Raw genomic sequence first — 25,365 nt, forward strand, 5'->3', positions numbered from 1 at the left:
CTTTTAAATGAAAGACCGAGACGGAGCTTCAACTCAGTATGACGCTTTACTGATGAACGGCAGGTTACAAGAAGTCCGGCAACACATATCACTGCGCCAATGTAATTAACTATGAAGTGCGCTGTAAGGCACAAGGGGTGATATAACTCCGCATGTATAAATAGTCCATACACTACAGGCACCATGCAGGTTAAGTATCACGTTACAGAATCGTCCCGCAGATCGTGAGAAAAGGCTCCAGTGAATCTTCTTCGTCAGCGTAGACGATCTTTGTTCCAGCGTCTTGACGCGTCATCAGTGAGGGAAGTTTCCGATCTTGAAGAAAGTGTAGTTTAAAGAGAGAAAGGCTGATGAACGTAGTTTTTATGAACGTGAGGAGTGATGCGTGAGCTGCGGGGAGGCTTCGGGGAGGCTGCGGATCATGATGCCGTGGAGGAGACACTCAGCCGGGCTCGTCTTCAGCTGCGTCTTCGTCGTTTCTTTTTTCACCAATAAGGTGAGTGTGTCCGAAAGGTGTGTCCGGATGACTCTACTTTAAACAAGAACAACCATTATTGATCTCAAAGTTCATAAAGATAAACTTTGTGACGTCACTCTGCAGATTAAACACAAACTTTAAGTTTCTGTGAGGCTCCGTCTCTCTGAGCCGAGCACAACATTGAGATTAAACCCTCATTTAACCATCATCATCTTCATCACCATCAGTAGCCTGACCGTTTTATGAGCACGATTTAAAGCCGTATCGAATCGATGCATTTGTCGGCCGTGACCTGATGGTGCATTCATGTGGTGTCAGACACATCGGAAAAACGAGTTTCGGGTTGTAAAATGTTCATGAACACCAGCTTGAGTCGGAAACTCTTAAAAAATGAGGTGCCCGACTTGGGGACTTAACGTCACCTTTGTCATCACATGGCGGGCAAAAGATATTTTGCTAATGTTAACATACTTTTTATTATTTCACGTATTGCTCATCAACTTTTAACAGAGACGTTCACACGTCTTCTTCTTCGTAGCGTCCACACTGTTTGTTGTTAAAACATTCAGACTTTACGATCTGAAAACACGAGAACAAACTGAAGACAGAAGAACGACTTCCCAACTCGGCAACTGGGACCAACTAGGAGCACATGAACGCAGCATTAGACTGTAGGGGGGTTAGTCTGAGACCGTAGACTGTAGGGGGGTTGGTCTGAGGTCTTAGACTGTAGGGGGGTTGGTCTGAGGTCGTAGACTGTAGGGGATTTAGTCTGAGACCTTAGACTGTAGGGGGGTTGGTCTGAGACCTTAGACTGTAGGGGGGTTGGTCTGAGACCTTAGACTTTAGGGGGGTTGGTCTGAGACCGTAGACTGTAGGGGGGTTGGTCTGAGGTCGTAGACTGTAGGGGATTTAGTCTGAGACCTTAGACTTTAGGGGGGTTGGTCTGAGACCGTAGACTGTAGGTGGGTTGGTCTGAGGTCGTAGACTGTAGGGGGGTTAGTCTGAGACCTTAGACTTTAGGGGGGTTGGTCTGAGACCGTAGACTGTAGGGGGGTTAGTCTGAGGTGGTAGACTGTAGGGGGTTAGTCTGAGGTCTTAGACTTTAGGAGGTTTAGTCTGAGATTGCAGACTGTAGGGGGGTTGGTGTGAGACCGTAGACTGTAGGAGGGTTGGTCTGAGGTCGTGGACTGTAGGGGGGTTCGTTTGAGACCATAGACTGTAGGGGGGTTGGTCTGAGACCACAGACTGTATAGGGGTTGGTCTGAGGTCGTGGACTGTAGGGGGGTTGGTCTGAGACCACAGACTTTAGGGGGGTTGGTCTGAGACCACAGACATTAGGGGGGTTGGTCTGAGGTCGTGGACTTTGATGTTTTTGACTTTGTTCTTTTTTTTTTTCAGTTTGTTCTCTCCGTGTTAAACTTCACGTTTCCGACTTTGTTCCAAGGGTGAGTCCAAACACAAAGTGCACGAGTGAAGAGGAAACAAGTCTTTATTATAAAAATATAAATATATATATTATAAATATATGTATATTTATGAACACTGGGAGGAGTCATGAGTATTTTAAACTTGATGATATTAATAATCTTCTGATATCCAAACCTGTCTGATACCACGCAGGGGCGTGTCCAGATGTGTTAGGGGTGGCATGGGCCCCCCCTTAAAATCTGATTGGCCACCCCAAAATCCAAACCTATGATTGGCTATTTGCCTATAGAGGCTTGAGTTCAAATCATTCTGAGTTGGTTTTCTTTACGAGTGAGGGTAAGAATTATTTTGTTGTTTTTATTTTCAGTTGTCAATAAATATTTTTCATTCTTTGTTTTAACATAAACCCGTCCACACGGTCTGACTTGTGATGGACTTATTTAATAATAAATGTATTCAAATCAGACAGCGTTCACGAGTTTGTGTAGATTTTTACTTCTCAGTTTTTAATTTCTTAAAGATTCAAACTGAACGTGGACACCCGAGTCAGAACAGTAATGGCAATAGGAAGTAAAAGGTCCATGCTCCTGATGTTTAAGTGATTATTGCTAATGATCAAACATGGCGGGTAAAGTCTTCATTCTCGTTTCAGGGTCAGGACCTCTGCATCCCATCATTCAATTTTTACATTATTATTTAATTATATTATTATTTTTTATATTATTATTTAATTATATTATTATTATATTGTATTTATTATTTTATTCTTATTATATTATATTATTAATTAATTATTTTATTATATTATATTATTATTTAATTATTTTTATTATATTATTATTTTATTTGTTTTAAAGAAATCAAAGAGAAAACGTTGAGGAGCTTTACTCGGCCTGGTATGAAGCTCTCAATGTCGCTCTTTCACAAACTGAACATTAAAGTCGATCAATGAAACACGGTGAGTCTCTAACGTGTTCGTGATGAATCTCTACAGATGGCAGACGTTGATCGGCGCCGTCCTGCTGCTGCTGTCTGGGAGACTGGGCCTGGTGGAGATGAGTCGCATCACCAGGTACGGTCAGAGTCCCTCTGCAGCCGTGGTGTATATTCATGAAGGAGTGAGCGTTCAGTTCTGATGTTGTGTTGCAGGTCAGCAGCTCTGTCGTGGCTCCCAGGCGCTCTCCTGTTTGTAGGAAACATCTACGCTGGCTCCCGGGCCTTAGCACGCTTAGTACGTATCCCTCCGCCTCCTCACCAGCTCTCTCTTTAGGACGATCTGCAGCTTTCACTCTGTCTCTCTCTCTGCAGGATATTCCTCTTTTCTTCACGCTGCAGAACTCGTCTCACGTCGTCAGTTTACTCATCCTGAAGGTCGTCCACAGAGAGGTGAGCATGTGTGTGTGAGTGTGTGAGTGTGTGTGTGTTTGTCTGTGTATGCCTGTGAGCGTCTGTGTGTGTGTCTGTCTGTCTGTGAGTGTGTGTGTCTGTGTGAGTGTGTGTGTGTGTCTGTGTGAGTGTGTGTTGTTGTGTGTGTGTGTGAGCCTTTGTGTTTTGTGTCTGTGTGTGAGCGTGTGTATGTGTGTGAATGTGAGTGAGTGTGTGTGTGTGTGTGTAAGCGTGTGTTGTTGTGTCTGTGTGTGTTTGTCTGTGTGTGTGTGTGTGTGTAAGCGTGTGTGTTGTTGTGTTTGTCTGTGTGAGTGTGTTTGTGAGCATGTGTGTGTGAGCGTGTGTGTTGTTGTTTTGTCTGTCAGGTTTTGTCACGTGTGGAAAGTGTTTGTTGTTCGATTTTCATCTCGATCACATCCTCAGAAACAGATGAATTTATTATTTATGATGATTTGATATATTTATATTCTCGCTCTGTTCAGATGTTAACGGTCATGTGACGCAGCAGCTGGAACTCTGATCACCTGTTCTGTTTCTTTTCTTGGACAGAGGGTGCAGAGGCTGAAACTCTTCAGGTTTGTGATTTCTTCTCTTTGTTAAGATGATGAATATTAAAGATGATCTACGTCTGTGACATGTTGGGAATGTAAAACCACAGTCTGTGCGGGAGAGATCAGCTGGTAGTATCGCTGCTGCTAACCAAAACTCTCCACATTCAGACTGAAGGAGACACGTCAAAGCGATGGAAATATGGCGGCTTGAAACAGCGGTCTAAACAGGGCTTGCAATGTGGGAGCCTCATTGGTCAACACAGCTGTCAATCATGGTGTTTAATAACATTTTATATAAATAAATAAAGAAGACTTGAACTCTAAATGGTGTGATTATAACCATCATGGTGATACCTCTGACGAGTGTTTTGATTTTATAGTTTGACCTGTCTCATCTGTCAACATGGAGGAGGCGGAGCTTATGACCTGTACTGCAGTCAGTCAGCAGGGGGAGCTCTGAATGTTTTTGCTTTGTGAGCAGACTTTGACATCTGTCTCCATTTCCTCTCCCAGCCTGCAGTTCATTGGCTAACAATTAAAAAGTTCAACAAATGATGACAAGTGTTTATAAAAGTGGTGAGAAATGTCCATGACGAGGCCATCTTTGATCTTCTTCTTGCAGTGTTTGCCTCATGCTGCTGTCAGCCATCAACCTGCTTCAATATGATCCTCAGGTAACTCTTCACATCTGAGGTCCTTAACTACCATTTCACTGTTTCTATATCACACGTGTTCACTCAAACACGATCTGCTCTCTCAGTTTGACTCCAGAGGTTACCTGTGGGCCGTCGCTCACCTGTTCTGTGTCGGTGAGTCTCCGCTTCTAAACAGACGATTCACCTTCACCTGAGTAAGCTCAGGAGCTACTGAAGCCTCCTGCGATCCTCCTGACCTGTTCACACATGCACCTCACAGCGGGAGACTGTCAGACAGGAGGGGGGGCGGAGGGAAGACGTGAAGTTATAAGAACGACGTGGAAGTGGCGTACAAAGCCACAGTCATCTATACGACGCTGTAATGAGAATATTTGTCTTTGTACGTGTAGTTGAAGAGAATCTCAATGTGAACTAAAGAGTGGAGAAGAACATACTGGAAAACAGGAAACATGCAGCAGCAGGTTCATTAGAGCACGGAGATGGTAGAGGTGGCGTGCAGACAGTCTGTGGTCGTTCAGCGATCACAGGGAATAAAGGTCACCACCCCCTCCCACTGGCTCCAGGTGAATTCTCCTGATTATATCCTGCTGAGTTCTCACGTCAGCTCACTCTGACTTTCTGCAGAATAAATACGAGGAGGCTGGAGGAGAAACTCTGCATTATAAGTGTGAAAACACAGTTAACAAGAATATCAGAGGCTCGAGGACTGAGCCTTGAGGAACGCCTCAGTAACTGAAAAGTCTTTAACTAGTCTTCATCAGAAACTGTTTTTTCCCCTAAAAAAACAGTCAAGACTTGATTCATTGTGGAAGAGTCTTAATGAGTCGTTCTAAAATGTAAGAGATTAATGTCTTTTATTTTGAAGGTGCATACAGAGTGTTCCAGGTTCACTACAGACCAGGTAACCTAAGGTAAATATCGCCCTGCTCATTAAAGTGGACTTTCTCTCCTCTAACATAAAGTATGTCAAAGTGTTTCTGTTTTCATTACAGTGACCTTGAGCAGCAGGTCATCAACTACCTGTTCAGGTGAGGAAACATCACCCTAAATCACTCTAATAAATACAAACACACACAGGGTCAGAGGTCATCAGCTACCTGTTCAGGTGAGGAAACATCACCCTAAATCACTCTAATAAATACAAACACACAGGGTCAGAGGTCATCAGCTACCTGTTCAGGTGAGGAAACATCACCCTAAATCACTAATAAATACAAACACACACAGGGTCAGAGGTCATCAGCTATCTGTTCAGGTGAGGAAACATCACCCTAAATCACTCTAATACAAACACACACAGGGTCAGAGGTCATCAGCTACCTGTTCAGGTGAGGAAACATCACCCTAAATCACTCTAATAAATACAAACACACACAGGGTCAGAGGTCATCAGCTACCTGTTCAGGTGAGGATAACTCCAACTGCATCGTGGTATTGAAAAGTCTCTTGCTTGTGATGAACTTTGAACATGTCAGGATGTTTTTAGCTCATCGATAATTAAACCATCAGAGACTCATTTCTGTTCTTCCTGCTTTTCTGACAGCGTGCTGCTGCTGGCCGTCGCCGCTCACCCGACAGGTACGAAGAGCGTGATTTTAAGTTTCAACAACAGTTTACCCCTCACTCACATCACTGTGTGTCAGACCTTCACCTGCTGAGTTCTTTGATCCCTCAGCTCCTTAATGCTCCAGGTGTGTTTGTCTCTGCAGGTGACCTCATGGGGGCGCTTGAGTTCCCCTCGCTGCAGTCTCATACATTTCACTGTGGCTGCTGTGCCAGGTGAGAGAGAGCCTTCAGTCTGTTAAAGCAAAGCTGCTACTGTAGGAAACCATATTTATAAAGTGTATAATATTAAGTTTATAAAAGGAGCGCTCTTTAGGGGCCAGATGGTCTCAGTAAACCCGTGGGATGGTTTTCAAACATGGAGGCTGCAGATTCAGAATCATCTGTTATCACATGGTTATTATCTGTAAGTGTCTGAATGTGTTCTGAAATCATTGAAACTGCAGCTGAAATAAAGCGCGGCTGTCGCAGAGCACCATCTGTAGTTTTGGATTGGAGCAGCAGATTCACGTGTGCTGAATCTCATTGGACAAAGAAACGTCCGTCATTAGCACAGCGGCGAGCAATTGGCCTGGTGTAGAGACGTTAGAACAAGGTGGACACGGGGCGTTACACACGGCTTGCCACAGGACTTGCGGACGGGCCGGCCGACGCATCTCTGACAACCCTAACCCACTACAATCCAGTGTATACTGACGTGATCACAGATTAAGAAAGATGAACATCATGTGTTTACTGGCTCCAGTTTAAAGGGCTGTGATTGGTCGACATGAAGCGCTGGCAGCGCTGACACTTCAGAGAGCATGATGTTTCAGCTCCTCCTCTTCATCAGTCAGATGTTTTCATGTTGTACATGAACTCTAATAACCTGATGTTATCATTCTCCTCATAGCTCGTAGTGTTTCTCTTCACAGCGCTCTGCTCGGTTTCCTGTTGCTGTTGGCAACCGTCAAACTCAAAAGTGGATTATCAGTGGAACACGCCGGGGTCTGGATCTTTCTGTCCAAGGTGATGATCGAGCCATTCAGAGACCAGATGTTTAAACTTTGAGATGTCAACAGCTGTTTGTTACCACGGCAACAAAAACAGAAGAACTAGACAATGTTAGATAATTTATTATTTTAAAGATTGTAGGTAAACTCCTGCACACAAAAATATCTTCAGCATGAGTGAAAGAGGGCGGAGCTATGGCGGAGCTGGAGAGGAGCGAGGGTTTGAGTAATAACTGTTCTCCTTCTCTTCCCCCCCAGGTTTCTGCCGTGTGTCTCTCTCCGTTCATCTTCCACATGGACGTCAACACTCCGTCTCTGATCTGGTGCGTGTTTCTCCCGTGTGTTTTATATCTCGATGATGTCATTGGTTAACGCGTGTTGTCCTGTATGTTGGCAGCGTGCTTGTCAGTCACGTGGGAGGAGCTCTGCTGCTTTATTCTGATGCAGACTCTCAGACCAGATGACCAACCTGCAGCTCGCCTCTGCCCCTCCCTCCCTCAAGAGATTCTTTCTACTAAAACTTTATTTTGTGATATTCTGCTTCCCAAATAACCAAATAAACGTTGTGAACGTCGTCTCATGCTCTGTGTTTCTTATCGAACAGACATCGTTGGTCATTCACGTTCACTTTTATTGATCCACAAACGTCTCCTTCTTGACCTCTAAAAGCAGCGTGAGCACCGAGCCTTCAAACCCTCTGTGCATCAGACCCACAGGTCTAACCTTGGTGTCACCTTGACTTCAGTCCTACAGAGAGAAGCTGTTGTCGCTGTCCTGATGGTTCCTCTTCGGGGAGAATAAAGCGTTGAACGGTTGTCTCCTCCGAGTGCGAGCCTCAGGTTTCTTCTCCTCGCGGACGTACCCTGCAGTCAGAATATTACAATGTTACAATTCACTCAGCAGACACTTTTATCCAAAGCGACGTACATCAGAGAGTAAGTACAACACTAATCCATTCATACACCACCACCGAAGCAGAGTGGAGCAATGCGGGGTTAAGTGTCTTGCCCAAGGACACGTTGCCTCTCAACCTTCCGGTTGAGAGGCGACGACTCTACCAACTGAGCCACAGCCGCCCATATCACTCATAATGTCAATCATATTCAGACCTTTGAATAATTAAACCTGTCAATACTAATTAGATGTAAAGAGTAGAAATCGCTGAGTCACCTCGGTCGATGCACGTTTGAGTGGATGGGAATCCGACTTCCCAGAAGTTTTCGGGAGTACACGGGGGGATGTACAGGAAGCGGTGCCGGGAACACGAAGACAGCTTCTTCTGCTTCTCGTCCTCTGGGAGGTGAGCGTAGTACTGTGTGGAAACATCAGATGTCATACCACCAGTGATAATAAAAACACGTCTGTGAAAGTGGGCGGAGAGATCACTTACTACGTCACATTCTTTACAGGTGGCGCCCTTCAGCTTCCTCCTCTCGTCCTTCTTACGGATCACAACGACGTGAGCAAACGTGGGGCGGCTGCTTCAGAGACATCGAGGGACATTATGAAGATCATCAGAACAAAACATCTCTCCGCAAAGTGTGAAATCACTCAGACAGGACGAGAGTCTCTTACTTCACTTTGTGCCCCTTCATCTGACTCACGCAGGTCTCGTCAGGATCTGATGAGAGATTCAAAACTAATTTAAAAAAGACACGCAGACAAAAGATCTGCACACCACGAGAGGATAGACAAAGACATGAAGTCAAACACTAAAAATCACACCACCATCATCATCATCATCCTCCTCCTCCTCCTCCTCCTCCTCCTCCTCGTCTCCTCCTGCTTCGTCCCCGTCCTCCCCACCGTCCTCACGCGGCTGGCTCGGACCTGAGCGGAAGTTGTTGAAGGATCGGTACTCTCCGTAAGCTGTCGTGTCAAACATCATGTCCAGACTGTCGTTGGCCTTCTCCCCAAGTCCTTCAAAACACAGACGGATCAAAGTGTCACTTCTCAGTCATCTTTCTCTAAGAAGTGATTCAGGGGGATTGGCAGGATTGGGACCCTGACTTTTTAAATGACCCTCACCAGGATGAACGTAAACCTTTAGAGCAGCACGGTTCACAGCTTTGATTCCCATCGTCTAATGTTTAAAAGGTTTTTTGCATTTCTGGTGAGTCCCATCTTAATCGTTGTTTGATCCTTCCGACCGTCCTCGTCATCCTGAACGTTCATTTCTCTCTTCTGTTCGCGGTTTGTCATACACTGCTGACGTAAACCCACCCGCCCCCTAAAGATAAAGGGCTGTGACAGAGACGATGGAGCACGAGCTCACAGATTGTTTATAGAAGTCAAACTGCATGCTTTGAAAACACTGAAGACTTTGAAGAGCAAAACTAAATAAATCAAAACCTGTGACCCGGGTTTCACGTGGGCCTCTTTGAATCCTCATGTCCTAAGTTTCTTCTTCTCTTCTGTCCGTACGACGCTGCTCTAAATATTTTGAAGATTAAACGATCGTCTGATGCTAACGTGTCGTTTGATTCAGACATGTCTCTGTCTAACTGACACCTTTAACGGACTCCCAGCAGCTAAAAATCGTTTAGACGTTTATGAGTTGAAATCATAAAAACGTTGATCTGATCCACAGGATCTCTGTGATTGTATTCACCGGACACACTGTCTGCTCCGTCTCGACTCTGCAGCACGCTGTGGCTGATCCAGGTGACGTCTGTGTCCGCCAGCTCTGCAGGACCCTCCTCCTCCTCCCCCTCCTCATTCTGAAAGATCAACAGACATCAGGGGTCGTTCACCTTCCTGTCGCTCAGACTTTATCTCAACAATCAGATACTCTGAACGTCTTTTTTAATCAGCGACTGTGGTTAGTCGTGACTTCACCTCGTCTCCTCTCCCCTCGCTGTCGTACATGGACAGAGCGAGCGCCGGGTCCATGCTCCACATCGGCTCCACTTTGAGTTTCCTATCAGCTGAGAGAGAATAAAGAAGATAAAACTCTTTAAATGCGATGCTCCTGTGAGGCATTCAGGAGCTGTCGAGTGTTTCCTTTCTCACCAACGACGTCCTTGATGGTGTCTCCTCGAGCGAGTGGCTTCTTAAAAGCAGGACTGACACAGGAAACGTTTGACCTTTGGCCTGAGGTCCCGTTTGGAAGCTGTTGAAGGTTATTGAAGGTCATTATTCAAACAGCGTGAGAGAGACGTGTCATGGAGAGAAAGAGGCGGATTATGTAGGTACCCGGTCTTAAGAACCTGAACCCATCACCTGGCTCCTGCAGCATCGCTCACCTGACTGCCGTCCTCTGGCTCCTTTTTGATGCTCGGATGACTTAGAGGTGACTCGCTGCGTTTGATTGGCTCAGGTTGTGGTTGTTTTCCTCGTTTTTCCTCATGCTCACTTCCCTCCTTCTTCCTCTTCGCCTTGTGATCAGAATCGTCCTCTGAAAAGCGTTTGAGCCGTGGGAGCAGTGACGGGGATCTGTCCGTGGTCGAGTCTGGACTGTGGATCGATGGGTTTGTTATTTAAAGGTTTTTCAGGGTGGGGGGTGAGCAGCAGGTAAGAATCTAATCAAAGCTTTTCATCGTCTACATACATAAGCAGTAAATGTGCGTCTCCTGAACACGCCTCTCAGCAGGTCAAAATATCACCACTGATTTCATCCTTACTTCAAATGGACGTCAAACTTCCACGATGGTTTCCAGCTGCTCTGCTGGCCGCGAGTTGTTTCAGTTTTCTGATGAAGAAAACAAAGTAACTCAAAGAGAGAACGAGTGTGAAACGTGCTGAGGGATTCAACATCAACAGCCTCAAACAGAAAAGCTCCTTCTGTGTTAAAGCCTCTTTAAAACGTCCTTCAGTAGCGAGCAGCTTGAATCTTTACAACCTCACCATCACACACACTCTCCTGTTTCCACAAGGTTTTCATTTAATATGAATCTGTGTGAAAATAATCAAAAAGTCTCTAATGACTCAGACGTACCACGAGAGGCTTCTCTACCAGCTCCAGGGCGCACGTTTCTGCGACCTCCACATCTTCATTCACATCATCTGAAACAGAGACAACCGACACATCGTACATCCAGACACATCGTACATCCACGACACATTGTACATCAACACACATCGCACATCCACAACACATCGTACTCATCTAACAGGCACATCGTACAAACACGTCACATCGTACACATCTAACATGCACATCGTACATGGACGACAAAGGTGTCCTCTGAAAGTTTTTAACAGAACTATAAGAGTTTGTGTTTGATCTGATCTCTCGTGTCTCTGAGGCTTCACATCACATGAAAGCTGTTTTTCACTCGTGGCTTCCTGAGTGCAGCGGAGGCTGTAACGACTGCAGAGGTTATCTGAGGTCACAGAGTGAACTTAGAGAAACGCCTTCCTGTGTGCAGCTCGTCTGATACGATGAGTGTTTGTGGAGATAAACGTTTCAAAGCTCTGAAACAAACTTTAAAGTAACAGGAGCGTCTGATTCAGCTTCCAGAAAGACATGTGATGTACTTCCTGTTTTATCTTAGAGCTCTTAAGTGATCATGAAATATTAATCTTTAGAGGACTATATTAAGATATCATAGCAGGGGATGAAGTCATACTTGAGGTCTGCGATGAGTCCAGTTCACACGTGTTTGGAACGAGAACTTCGGCTCCTCCGGGATCTTTGTTTCGTTCTTCAAACAGAACACAACATGTCAGGAGACTTCAGAGAAAACAGATGTGATCATTAGAGCAAGTGTCAGCTCCTCTGAACTGACCGTTAAATATCGAGCTGTTAGTCTGAGGCAGAGGCATCTCTGCATAACGGACGTGTTTGAGTTTGTCCACATTTCTGCGTTTCCTCAGTTTGTTGGCGGCGGGCAGCGAGCTCGGCAGGACGGGAGAGTCTGGGATGATTCCTTCTTCTTGATCGGGGGACGAGGCCTGCTGCTGCTCAGAGCTGGAAGAACAAACAACAACACCTGCAGACTTGAAAAGGAACTGAAACTTTAAAGGAAATACTCGTTTCTGTGCAGAACACCACAGCAGGAAGTTCTAGTAACACAAAAAGAACCCGTCATAGAGACGTATGGAGACGTTTCTTCAGAGGAAGCAGAAGTGAAACTACTACAGCTGAAGGGGGCGATGCTGTTTGGGCTGTGTGGTTGTGTGGTTAAGATATAGAAGCTCTGGGACGCTGGGTCTCACTTTACACTCTACACGGTTGAGTTGTGGGGGCCAGAAGGGGCCATGTGGTAGGGCAGGTAGTGTCAGCGCTGACACTACATGGCGCTCGCATTAACACGCCTGGGTCTGTTGAAGGTGGCAACACTGTTTTGGTTGCCGTGGCAACTGCTGGCCAAAGGGTGGGTTATGTAACTTATCAGTCGGACACAGGGGCATCGCTGGGATGAGGGCTTATCCTTTCATTAGTGCACAAGTATGTCGTGTTTATTTCAAACTCAGTGTGAGGTCAGAAGGAGACGGACAGAACTTACTGAGTCGACTTCAACTTCTCCACTTCAGCTTCAAGTTTCCTGTTTTTGTCCTCCAGACGGATTCTTTCATTCTCTGAGGATAAAAAAACCCAGCTTGGATCGTTGTGATGCTCTCTGCTCCAACGGTAAAACAAAGGATTTCTCTGGCTTTGATAAATGTTGGAATTATTTGAAGTAATGTAAGTACCATAGACTGTAAATATTAAATATAAAATAGTATTTAACATAATAAACACACCATTTTTAATTAATTAAGATATCATGTGACGCTGCAATACCAGGTTCAGCCACCATGTGAAACTGGCTTCAACAGTCGGCGCACTTCCTGGGGGCTTGGACTGGAATGATGTGCATGCTAACATGCTAACAAGCTAACACAATGCAGCTTTGTTTGGGGACTAAGAGGAGCAGCAGTGGGTTTTTATTCCTGAGAACAATCATTAAACTCACGCTGTGTTTCAACGAGCCACAAATTCTCCTCCTGGATATTTTTCAGATTGTCCTTGAAGGCAGCACATCGCTCACACTCTCCTGAACGCAGCCTGGAAACAGATCACATGATGGAGGAGTTGCTCTCTGATAAACACGGTTTACACGTGATAGCACTACCTGTCCTCCAACAGGCCCAGGGCGTCCTGCAGCGTTTTGTTCTGCTCCTTCAGCTGCTGGTTTCGTTTGTAGAACACCTCAAGCTTCTGAGCGTCTCTGCAGGAAACAGAAACACAAAGAAAATGAGAGGGACATTTAAATATAATAACACGTTTAAATATCTTCTGATCAGATCTACGACACAGTTTACTCACAAGCAGCGCTCCGTCTTCAACCTGCTCACTTTCACCTCCAGTTCTAAAAACAGAAGAAGAAATCAAACATGAAGAACTGATGCCTCGCTGTCTTTAGTCCAAGATAACTTAAAGAAGTGAGCTGTTAATAAACCTGCAGGTGTCCTATCAAAGTGTAAGATTCTGAAAGCGTGAAACACTCTTCACGTTGCTGTCAGGTAAAAAAGTCGAGCAGCTCGTCTTCGACTGAAGGACCTTCAGGTGATCACCAGTCAGCACGCCGTGAGGAAGAATGAGACGTACTGGCGTATAAATTCAACTCACACCCGAGGAAGACAACGGCTCTCTGCATGTTTGAATCCAACGCTTAATGTTTAGTGATTTTCTGGAGCTGTAGATGTGAACACAGACACACACACTGTTCATCATCCTGGGATCTTTACCCTGCAGAGCTTTGTGATGAGTCTCTCTCAGCTGACTCCATAACTCCTCAAACAGGTCAGCAGGTCGGGGGATGTCGCTGCTCAGTGAAGGGCTGCTCATCCTCTACACACACACACACACACACACACACACACACACACACACACACACACACACACACACACACACACACACACACACACACACACACACACACACACACACACACACACACACACACACACACACACACACACACACACACACACACACACACACACACACACACACACACACACACACACACACACACACACACACACACACACACACACACACACACACACACACACACACGACATCATGCAGGGTTAAAGTTCAACACCTGTCAATTTGCTAGTATTATGTAGCTGTGTTTTTAAATCATCCTGTGACCATGTCTGCACATTTGAATTGTTGTTGCTCTGAACTTGTACTTTGGGATGAACGGTTTCTTCTTCATCATGGTTATTATGACGTGGACAGGTCACCATCGTGAACAAGATGGCCTAGCGGTGTGGTTGCACCGCATGTACGGAGGTTATAGTCAGTTTACCCAGAAATGAGGGAAACTCTGGGTTTTCCGGTTCAGAAGGGGAGGTCACTGAAACCCGAACTATCTCTGAGTCAGTTACTATGGTAACTAAGTCTGTGAACCTAACCTAGTCGGGAGCAGGTTTTCTTAAGTGAACCCAGAGTTTCTCTCACGTTAATCTATGAATATCACTCGATAAATTATAAACCATGGTCAAGTTACAAACTCAGGATGATTCATATTTACGTTACATTACTATTTAAAGTTATTTAATGAGAGTTAACCTTTTAGTCTCTGGAGTTAACGACTCTGAGGTTAACCTATTAACAGTAAACTAACGATCACAGTAAAAGTTTAAAAAGCCGTTAAAATAAGAAACACTTACACAGTCACGGAGCAGAGGAGCTTTAAATGTTTAACTGTCACACTCACTTCTTAATTTAACCATTTAAAACTTATATTTCACTCTAACAGTGACGATGAATATCAGATGAAAACCTACAGAACTGTTAGAACTTCGCGCGCCGAGCTGCATGCCGGGAAGTCTTCTTCTTCTTCTAAAACATTTCCGGCAGGTTGTACAGTGTAAAGCGTAACAGCGCCCTTCAGGCAAGAGTTAAATGATTGTTTCAAATGAAGGAGATTTGAGAGGAGAAATTAAAGGATGTAAACGTCTCTTCTTCTACTGAGGCTTCTAATGAAGAGAGGATGAGTTCATGTTTTTACTCCTAATATATATTTATATTGAACTCTCTTTACCCGTCTGCCAGTCTGTTGTTGTTGTTTTTCTAACTTTGTGTGTGTAGGGCAAAGTGAAGCACAGACACATTCCAGTTATAACATCTGTTTTTTTTATCATGTTTAACACATTTTAACAAGTCAAACATTTTAAGAACAAAATAATTAATTTAATTTTTTGTCTGATAGAAAAAAACACACGTAATGAAATAAAAACACAAAAGGAGACCGAGGTTGTCTTCATTTGTGATAGATTGATACCTTTTGAAACCACATGTTTTTAAAGCATAAATCTTCATTGTGACAAAAAGTACTGAAGCTTTTAAAAATCTACATTTACGATCAGACCGGAGTGCAGGAGGAATAAATGATCTAACAATTCCGCCTTAAGATATCTCAGCCCGGCACTTACAGACTGGACTCAGTCCATCAGCTCCGTCCTCGTGTCCTCGTGGCTTCGTCCTCGTGGTCAGCTGGCCGCCCCGAAAGATGATCCTGAAGGCTACTGGATCAGATGGAGGAGACTTGGAATGAGGGAGATGACACTCCTCTTCAAAGTCAGTGTGATAATGTTTCCAGCTCAGGAAAGAAAGAAGCGCTGAACGACTACATAATAATAATAATGTGAACTACTGCGGGATGTTCTGCTGTAAAGCTGCCTCTTTGATTCACATATCTTTATTTGATGTATCTTCGGTGACTTTGTTTTGGTTTCTTTAGACTCTGGGTCATCAATGTTTTTAGTTCTGGTTGGCCCATTATTGATGATGTCAACTTCACCTTTTTTTTTACTGTTCCAACTTCCTGTTTGTTTTGTTAGTTGTGAAAATAATTTAAAAATATTCTGTCACGCTGTGAATTGCACAGAGCTGTCTAGGACTTCTTCTTTTGTTGCCGTGGTAACAAACATGGATATTTGTGTTTTCTGGCATCATATGGAAGTTTGAAATGTGCGGTATGTTGATGACATTCCTCCAACGCTGACCTGTTGGTCGTCTCTTTGTCGAGAAGCTCTTATTGCTGAAACGTGATCAAGAATCCACTCGACTGGATGGAGGGTCTGCTCGGTGGTCGTGAGCAACTTGATGACTTTCAGAGGGATTATTAACCTCCTCACTTATTACTTAATTATTAACATCCTCACTGATGTTCTCTTTAATCTCAGATGTTTTCATGTTTTTCTGCGTTATCTCGACTGAACAAGGACACGGGGAAACAAAGATTCTTCTAATATTTGTTTTTATTTTTGGTCTTTCTTAAGAATACAAAACAAGAACCAAAATCACAAAAATAAAATGTGCATGTTATTGAACGGAGGCGACGATGTCTGCAGACGTGATATAAGAACGCTGAGCCTGGAGGTCAAACAGCGAGCGATGGAGGTGGAGCCTGCTTCAGTAGTGATTTTCACAAACAGTTTCCACATTTAGCTTTAATGATGGAGAGCGTCACACCTGACTAATAAGTGATCATTAATCAGGTCAGAGATTCTCCAAACCTTGTTCTGTACGGCTCCATTTTCATCTTCAACACATTCACACTCTATCATTCCTCTTCTTTCATTCCTCTTTCCAACATCTCCCTCTCCTCATTCCCCATCAACCATACTCTCACATTCAGAATACGTTGATATCACTTCAGCAGAAGTCGACGTTCTTTCTGTGAGACGTCTGACAGGCAGAAGCAATCAAACACAGAGTGACAGAGCGCTGGAATGATCCTTTTCTAAAATACAGACAGATTTGACAAAGAATCAAAACTGAGCATAGCTTATTAAGAACACAGAGACGTGAATGTAGCACAGCTTATGTGTGTGTGTGTCTGTGTGTGTAGGTGTGTGTTTGCATGAACAAAGGTTTGTCGACATGCTCACTGACTCAGCTCTGCAGATTATTACTGTTTAGTTCCTTTGGATGTGTGCCTTTAGTTTGCGTCTGTCGCAGCAGGTAGTCTGAGCGAGCGGTACGTCGTATATCGATAAATACACATGCATTCAACGTCAGACGTTTCCACAAATCATAAAAAAACAAACTCCCTTTTCTCTGATGAGGCGATCAAAACCTGCAGACTGTCCACATGGAGGCGGTGCTGTTGGAGGTGAGAGATGCTGCAGGTGGAGGAGGTGCTGGCGCTGAACAGGGGGTGGGGTGATGGGACTTTTCTCCACCCCCTCCTGTCTGAATGGAGTCGGGTTTAGATTCACATTATGCTGGAAGAAGAATAAGCAGTGCAGACGCTGGCAGGGCGGTCCTCACCGAGAGCCACAAACACTGGAGGAGATTGTGAATGCATATCGACCAATCAGAGCTGCGGACACAAACACACAATGCATATCGGCCAATCAGAGCTGCAGACACAAACACACAATGCCTATCGACCAATCAGAGCTGCAGACTCAAACACACAATGCCTATCGACCAATCAGAGCTGCAGACACAAACACACAATGCCTATCGACCAATCAGAGCTGCAGACTCAAACACACAATGCCTATCGACCAATCAGAGCTGCAGACTCAAACACACAATGCCTATCGACCAATCAGAGCTGCAGACTCAAACACACAATGCCTATCGACCAATCAGAGCTGCAGAGAGAAGATTTAAGTCGTTAGCTTTCAGACTCTTTGAGTTCAGGTTAGACCAAAGAAAGACGAGGGGGGATGTTTCTATAAAAACATTAAACTTCACACTCACTCCTCCCTCTGTTCACCACTGGGGGGGCACATAGCTGTAGCTGGGGGTTCCAGGGGGCCGATATGTGGGCATCGTGACTTGGTGGGGGGCAACGGGCGCTGGTGAGGGAGACGTCAACAACGTTCCTGACGAACAAAGATAGCAACAAGACAAACACAAGTTTGGTTTAAGTGACATTTTCAAAGAACAAACGAGGCTGATTAGGGCCGTCGTCATGGCAACAAACTTTTAAACTATTAGTAGATGAAGATTTCCTTTAATCCCACGAGGGCACTTTGACACTCTGAAACACACACACAGGATCTGAAGACATGCACTGATGGAGAGATGTCGGAGCCAGGATTTAAAAATGTCAAGTCAGCTCCTGCACGCACGGAACAGGGTTAGTCTCTGGCCGTGAGGTAAACGTGTGAACGAGCAGGTCAGGAGGCGTTCAGGAGCAGTCGTCCTCAGATGATCTAGAAATGCTCAGGTGTGTTTATGTGTGAAGTGACTTCACAGAAGCCAACACATCTCTTTAAATATGTCAACTCACCTGCCGACATGGCCATGGTAGTGCCGGCTACCATCCCCATGGCGACACCGTTGGGGCGGGGCGGAGCGATGGAGGGAGCGTACATGGCTGCAGGCATCCCATTGGGCTGGACCACGGTGGTGTGGTGGATGACATGAGGTGGAGCAGCGTACAGAGGCTGTGTGTAGTAAGCGCCCTGCTGTTGTGAAGGTATGAGTGCCTGAAGCACAGAAACACATGACAGGTCACATGACAGGTCACTCTTTGGAACACCTGTATTACATAGAGACAGGTATCTCACACTCTGACCTGTGCGTAGGGGCTCTGTTGGCCGTAGGTGTTCCGGACCGGATACACAGCAGCGGGGTACTGGCTGGGGGAGGAGGAGTACGGGGGGACAGTCCCCGTGTTGGGTGAGCAGGACATTTTAAAAGGAGTACCTGGAGCGTAACCTGCCGGGGGGAGGAGGAAGAGAAGTTCAGATAATGATGAAGGTGATAAACTATGACGTCATTCTAGTTCAATCAAACCTGTTTGACAGCATTAACCATATCTGAGTCCTAGTCATAATCAGGTCATTTTATTTTGAAGGATCATAGAGTGCTCGCTGCAGCCGCCTGAAGAACTTTATAAAGCTTCAGTACCCGTTATTTAAACACAGGCGTAAAACTAACACACTTCCTGTTAAGTAACAAATGAAGCTGTGATGACCCATGAGTCTTTAATGACACGACTCCAGACCACCTCTTAAGGGCTTCCACCAGGACTAGAGTCTCACCGCTGGGGAAGGCGGGGTTTGCTCCGGCGTAGACATTCGGATTGTACGCAGGAGCAGCTGCTGCATAGCCGACAGGAAATCCAGCTGAGTGACCAAACACAGAACAAAATCATCACAACGTTTTATATATCTATAGCCCGGGATATCCAGGTGTACTTTGTGAAGTTAACTAAGTGAGACTCGTACCTGGGTAGCTGAGACCCTTGGTGTTGGTGAAGGGGACCCCTGTTGGTGCAGGGCTGTACACGGGGTTCATTATGGCGCCTGTTCACAGACACAGACTGATGAATGCAAAGGTCACAGCTCCTAAAACATCCCGTGTTCTGCTGATAGATCCACATGAATCTTAAACATAACACTTTATCTCTTTATTTAAATATGATGGAAACAGCTCCCTCTTGTGGACAGACGATACATCACACACTTATTTCAGTTCAGACAAATATTCAAATGAAAGATTTAATATGAACAGAACAGGTTCATTAAAGACGACATGACCTTTTTATAATTATCTTTTAATCGTCCAAAACGGCCGTGTGGGGGTGTCTTAAAACCACCTACCTTCTCTGGTCCAGAACATTCAGGAGCAGAATCTAAAGTTAGAAGGAGGACATACTGACTGCTGCATTGTTGTCAGAGAAGCCAGCACTTCAACATAGCATGTTTCCTTAATGTCTGATCATGTAGTAAGATACCTTTATCATTTCACTCTCTACACATCTCACTGATTGGACCTTTAAGTATTGATTAGTGAACACTACCGGAGCTGCAGATTAATAATTATGTTTTAAAAAAAGGGCCTAATTGTGTCAGCAGGTGAAGCTGGTGTTTTTTATAAAGGTGACATGTTACCTGCAGGGATAAAGATTGTCCCCTTTAAGCACAATGATTTAGCCTGATTAGCATCACACTCCGCCGTTGTGATGCTAACGGAGAATACCGAGCAGGTGCATGATGTCCACTGACCTGCTACTCACCTGTGTGTCCCCAGACAGACAGAGAGCAGGCCGCACTGCCCGGCAACACACACGCACACACACACACACACACACACACACACACACACACACACACACACACACACACACACACACACACACACACACACACACACACACACACACACACACACACACACACACACACACACACACACACACACACACACACACACACACACACACACACACACACACACACACACACACACACACACACACACACACACACACACACACACACACACACACACACACACACACACACACACACACACACAGAGACACACACACACACACACACACACACACACACACACACACACACAGAGACACACACACACACACACACACACACACACACACACACACACACACACACACACACACACACACACACGCAGTCAGAGAGACAGCTGCTGCACCGCCTGTCCCAACCTATGTTCTCGACATCACCACAGATAAACTCACACGTCATGTATTTAAATACATACTTACAGAGAATAAAAACACTCACTGTGGGTGTATGTTAGCCTCCTCTGCTCTCTGATGCTCAATGAAATTTAGCTAACTGGTGTTTTGCTCCCAGATGCTTCACTGAACACTTGGGTGCACTACGTCACTTCCGGTTGAGCCCAACCGGTCCGCGAAAACAAACTGTCATCGACACATTTTTAATTAAGAATCACTCTTTATTGTGTAATTGACCTTTACAAGCTAAAATATAATTAAATAAAAATGTAAAATCTTTTTTATTATTTTATTTTTCTGCGACGTCTGTGAGATAATGATTAATCATCCCCCACATCTTCTATTTACAGGTCAGATCAAATTATCTTTTAATAAAAAAAATATATTTATAGACATTCTAACGTTTAAGATGTTGTTTTCTATATTTAATAGATTAAACGGCAACAGCACGGACTGATATCCTGCTAACATGCTAACCATGAGCTCATAATAATGTTAGCTTCAAGGTCCTGAAAGATGATAAAATACATTTAACTAAAACTGCAGATCTCCTCAATCTGATAATTTATAAATAACCAAATAACATATTTATCTGATAATATCTATCACTTTGATTCAACAACACTGTCACATGATAATCCAGTTTTTATTTCAGCAGCTGTACATTCAGTGTTTTTGACCTTTCAGGACCTTGACGCATCGTCCCATTCAGCCATTGCAGTGTGGAGAGTGGGCTCCATACTGTAGTGATTTCACAGTTTGCTTCTGTGTGTGATTTATTTACAGGTAAAATGTTTTTGTTTAACGTGTATTAGATCACACTGTTCGGTGTTCGGTTCAGCTCTCCGGTGGCCCGTGTGCTCGGTAATCAGCGGGGTAAAATGTCTGCAGCGGCCGTCGTAGGGGGAGGCTCCTCTTGTCTGGGCGCAGCAGCAGCGGCGGCCGGTTGCAGCTCCGCCGGCTCTCCGTACGCTGCTTCAGCCGGAGGAGGCGCAGGGGTAGCCGGGAGGCTGCCAGCCCGGGTCCTGGAGCATGTGTTCTCCTACCTGGAGATGTTGGACCTGATGCGGTGCTCGCTGGTCTGCTGGCACTGGAACAACATCCTGGCGGATGAAAACAGCGAGGTGTGGCGCAGCCTCTCCGCCCGGACTCTGACCGATGAAGCTCTGCGCTCCGACATCCTGTGCAACCTGCCCACCTACAAGGGAAAGGTAGATCCACCATTAAGTAACTCGGCTGTGGTTAATGACACACCCGGGTCAGATACTTGCGTGTTTAGTGACACCACTGCGCTTTAGAACAGTCAGAAAGCGTCATAATAATGAGTATAAATCAGCTGTCTGAGAGCAGGATGATCCACCAGTGACAGGATTATAAAATACTTCAGCAGACCATACTCACTTTATTAATCACAATAACTCACAGGATTGAACCAATGACGTGTGTGTTGATACCGAGGTTAAATGGGCAGATTCTTTAATGGGGTTTAGTGGAGAAGTGTCTGTCTGATTATCAGAACCAATATTCTCTTATTGCTTATCATGACGTCACAGTGCACTTTATATGGAACAGAGAGCAGGTTTAATAGAATCTCTTAAAGGGACAGTGTGCATCCTGGCTCCATCAAGAACCATACAACTCATAGGGCCACTCTTCCACTGTTGAACCCTGAAACCAACCCGTTCACTTTGATTTGGGTTCATTGATATAATTCAAGAGGAACTTGTTTTTAGTCGTTTTTATTTGTCTTTTTTTTGGGTGGGGGGGGATTAAGAAGAAAAAGGTCACATCGCTTGGCTCTACTTCTGTTATTAATAAAGTAACCTGCAGCTGAAGGACAGGTGAGGCACACCTCCTCTGTTTATATGAGCTCCATGTCCTTAGAGATATGCAGGATGACAGCATCACTAACAGCTCTCAGCAAGCCACGCTTCCCTTTCTCGTCACACCTGATTCAACATTGAAATGATTGTCTCACGTTGACTGCTCTCTGTAGCGCTCTGGTGCATCTCATAGTGACACATTGGAGGACAGATAGTGATGCATGAAGCCCTGATGATGTCAGCCATTAGTTTGTTTACTTCTGATTTCACCATCTTGGATTCTTGGAGCCAGAAGTGACCATATATGGACAAGAGGGTGGAGCATAGTAAAAAGTGATAGTTAGCACTAGCTTGGTTAGCATTATATGTCTGATGACAGTAACTGTGACATTAATCACATGTCAATCACCCAGCACTGAACACTGAGTGTTCACAGGTAGCAGTGCTCTAAAGAAGGGTCACCTGTGAGTCAGCTGGAGTAATACCCATCCACCCTCCGGTCCAAACACCGTGACAGAACAATTCTGAGGCTTCATAGCTGTTCTCTCATTGGCTGCCTGCTCTGTATATCCTGTTTGACCACATGGCTGTGTTTGCATCCTCTCTCTCTCCCTCCAGCTGAAGGCGTACCAGCACGCACTGAGCTCCCACGACTGCTCCCGCAATGTTTACGTGAAGAAGAATGGCTTCACCCTCCACCGTAACCCCATCGCCCAGAGCACGGACGGAGCGCGAGGAAAGATCGGCTTCTCGGAGGGGAGGCATGCCTGGGAGATCTGGTGGGAAGGCCCTCTGGGTACGGTGGCGGTGATCGGCATCGCCACGAAGCGAGCGTCCATGCAGTGTCAGGGCTACGTGGCTCTGCTGGGCAGCGACGACCAGAGCTGGGGCTGGAACCTGGTCGACAACAACCTGCTGCACAACGGGGAGGTCAACGGCAGCTTTCCGCAGTGTAACAACGCACCCAAATATCAGGTAAGACTAGGATTCTAGTTATAATACCGATACCTGTTTGTTAGCATGGCAACAAACATAGAAGACTCGGTCATTTCATGTGTACGTGTTTTAAAGCGCCGATGGTTAGAGTCTCAGAGCCTGTGTCAGATCAAACATGTTGTACCTTAGTGTATCCTTTCTGTACTTTGACCTTTGACCTTTGGCCTGTGACTGTGACTGTGCATGTTCACAGATCGGCGAGAGAATACGAGTGATCCTGGACATGGACGACAAGACGTTAGCCTTCGAGAGAGGCTTTGAGTTTCTTGGAATAGCGTTTCGGGGACTTCCCAAAGCCTGCCTGTTCCCTGCTGTGTCTGCAGTGTACGGGAACACTGAAGTCACCATGGTGTACCTGGGGAGGCCTCTGGACGGGTAGAAGAACAGGACGCTTGAACTAACAGGCCTCTGGCGTGTGGAGGACTGATGTTTGTTGAACTGATTGTAAACATGGTCGTTGTTGTCACAAACACAGAGAAGCGTCCGTCTCCTGCAGCTCCACACCAGGAGTCACAATGTGGACAGACTCAAGGGAGCAGGAGTGTTTAGGGACTGATGTAAACGTGGGAATATTCACTCTTACATTTTAGCTGCTGGACTGATGTATCCACAGGACAGGTGACCTTTATTTAAAGTCATGACCTTCAGGTGAACACATGGAGACAAAGGCCAAACTACACTATGAGACGCCATTTCAATCTATAACCCATTAAAAAGTGATTAGAAGCCAAACTATCGCCCCCTGCTGTTAGAGAGTATATCTACCACTTTACAGTGGTGTGCAGGATGTGCATGAAATGTGTAACAGCTGCCATTTGAACACACCTGTCCTCTGATGGTGTCAAGTATACCTGTATCATGTTAACGTGCGTCATTTTTAATGTGCTCTGTAGTATTACACACTATTTATTTCTTGCTTTTATCGATGGTACTTAAGATTCTGTGTGGTTATACGGCCTGAAAATAAAGTCTACATGGTGCCACGGGATCAGGATGGTTTCATGTTTGAGTCGCTGTATTCACACCTGTGCAGGTACGCTACACGTCTCTTCAGTGTCTCTGTATTCACACCTGTGCAGGTACGCTACACGTCTCTTCAGTGTCTCTGTATTCACACCTGTGCAGGTACGCTACACGTCTCTTTAGCGTCTCTGTACATATTATAAATATCCACAGCTGACTTTAAGATGTGGAGCAGTGGTTTGTATGTCAGGACATTCAGAGAGTTGAAGGGACCGTTCTGATGTGCAGACGTGTCAGGGTTTGTTTAAAAGTGTAAAATTATCATTTAGTGCTGAGCCTTTGAGCTTTCCTGTGATTGCTGTGCAGTACATCCTGTTTCCAGCAGAGGGCAGAGTTCCTCCTCTGCATGTTAATCTGACACCTCAGAGAGTCCTGAGCATGTTTAAGGTGAAGGTCAGGAGGGTGGAGGATGTTCATCTTTAAAACTTTTTAATATAAATGTAGAAATGTGTGCACAATGAAGAAGAAACTTCAGATGTTCACTGAATGGTTACTTCAATGTCAACTGTGAAGTTTAAAAACTTACTGAGAATGTAGATACCAGTCAGAAACCAACTCTGGATGGATGGATAATCTCCTTTCAAGAAACCCAAGGACGCTTTACGTAAAGGTTGCGGACCTCGGTGAGGGGCGGATGGAGCAGTCGTCCACAGCGAGGAGGAGATCTCCAACCTTCTTGAGCAGTGCCTTGGGGGCCACAACCATGAGCTCAGTCTTGCTGCTGTTGAGTTTGAGGAGGTTAGAAGACATCCAGGTTTTAATATCCTGCAGGCAGTTGACTAGTGACTTGGGGCGGAGCTTAGTGGATGAGGGCTGAGGGGGGTTTAAGAAGTGATTTAAAAGAGGATTCTGAGTTTGCCTGCTTGACATCTCCAGGGAGGGATGTCCACAGCAACGTCTTACCTCCACCCTCTGCTCCACATATGGAAAACATTGGCCCTACGATAGCTTCAAAAACAAGAAGGTGAAGGAAAGAAAAGCAAACTAAAGACTTCAGAGCATGCAGTGAGAATGACATGATGTCTGTGATCCATGATCCAAA

General features: G+C 45.2%; 5 protein-coding genes across 9 annotated transcripts; 2 read left to right on the forward strand and 3 right to left on the reverse strand.

The window, feature by feature from the left end:
* The first annotated feature begins 256 nt into the window (after nt 1-256).
* On the forward strand, nt 257-7,637 carry LOC132994083 (transmembrane protein 241). The gene is made up of 15 exons (XM_061064207.1): nt 257-496; nt 1,880-1,926; nt 2,904-2,981; nt 3,059-3,140; nt 3,218-3,295; nt 3,845-3,870; nt 4,469-4,520; nt 4,607-4,655; nt 5,368-5,413; nt 5,495-5,530; nt 6,046-6,080; nt 6,212-6,281; nt 6,980-7,073; nt 7,316-7,380; nt 7,455-7,637. Exons 1-15 carry the CDS (start codon nt 422-424, stop codon nt 7,519-7,521), a joined length of 900 nt encoding a protein of 299 aa, XP_060920190.1. The 5' UTR covers nt 257-421; the 3' UTR covers nt 7,522-7,637.
* On the reverse strand, nt 7,165-8,806 carry LOC132994084 (DNA endonuclease RBBP8-like). The gene is made up of 5 exons (XM_061064208.1): nt 8,790-8,806; nt 8,633-8,676; nt 8,448-8,538; nt 8,228-8,369; nt 7,165-7,920 (listed from the first exon to the last, which is right to left on the reverse strand). Exons 2-5 carry the CDS (start codon nt 8,650-8,652, stop codon nt 7,805-7,807), a joined length of 369 nt encoding a protein of 122 aa, XP_060920191.1. The 5' UTR covers nt 8,653-8,676; nt 8,790-8,806; the 3' UTR covers nt 7,165-7,804.
* Nucleotides 8,807-8,814: 8 nt separating this feature from the next.
* LOC132994082 (DNA endonuclease RBBP8-like) lies at nt 8,815-14,841 on the reverse strand. The gene is made up of 14 exons (XM_061064205.1): nt 14,672-14,841; nt 13,733-13,835; nt 13,311-13,353; nt 13,117-13,212; nt 12,958-13,049; nt 12,508-12,580; nt 11,788-11,969; nt 11,629-11,703; nt 10,995-11,062; nt 10,681-10,748; nt 10,303-10,513; nt 10,070-10,169; nt 9,669-9,984; nt 8,815-8,977 (listed from the first exon to the last, which is right to left on the reverse strand). The coding sequence occupies exons 2-13, from the start codon at nt 13,830-13,832 to the stop codon at nt 9,863-9,865; spliced, it is 1,230 nt and encodes a 409-aa protein (XP_060920188.1). The 5' UTR covers nt 13,833-13,835; nt 14,672-14,841; the 3' UTR covers nt 8,815-8,977; nt 9,669-9,862.
* A 1,405-nt stretch (nt 14,842-16,246) lies between these two features.
* fam168b (family with sequence similarity 168 member B) lies at nt 16,247-20,682 on the reverse strand. Of its 5 annotated transcripts, none has more exons than XM_061065037.1 (7): nt 20,528-20,682; nt 19,199-19,276; nt 19,013-19,096; nt 18,544-18,686; nt 18,256-18,454; nt 17,721-17,845; nt 16,247-17,331 (listed from the first exon to the last, which is right to left on the reverse strand). In XM_061065037.1, the coding sequence occupies exons 2-6, from the start codon at nt 19,266-19,268 to the stop codon at nt 17,733-17,735; spliced, it is 609 nt and encodes a 202-aa protein (XP_060921020.1). In that variant the 5' UTR covers nt 19,269-19,276; nt 20,528-20,682; the 3' UTR covers nt 16,247-17,331; nt 17,721-17,732. The 5 variants fall into 5 exon arrangements, with proteins under 5 accessions (XP_060921020.1, XP_060921021.1, XP_060921022.1 ...); XM_061065038.1 differs by having other exon boundaries at nt 19,199-19,338; nt 20,528-20,667; XM_061065039.1 differs by having other exon boundaries at nt 19,199-19,335; nt 20,528-20,658.
* A 496-nt stretch (nt 20,683-21,178) lies between these two features.
* fbxo45 (F-box protein 45) lies at nt 21,179-24,288 on the forward strand. Its single transcript, XM_061065036.1, has 3 exons — nt 21,179-21,692; nt 22,923-23,279; nt 23,494-24,288. Exons 1-3 carry the CDS (start codon nt 21,363-21,365, stop codon nt 23,677-23,679), a joined length of 873 nt encoding a protein of 290 aa, XP_060921019.1. The 5' UTR covers nt 21,179-21,362; the 3' UTR covers nt 23,680-24,288.
* Nucleotides 24,289-25,365: the final 1,077 nt, after the last annotated feature.

The sequence above is a fragment of the Labrus mixtus genome, chromosome 19, assembly GCF_963584025.1.
Source record: "Labrus mixtus chromosome 19, fLabMix1.1, whole genome shotgun sequence".
Classification (NCBI taxonomy): domain Eukaryota; kingdom Metazoa; phylum Chordata; class Actinopteri; order Labriformes; family Labridae; genus Labrus; species Labrus mixtus.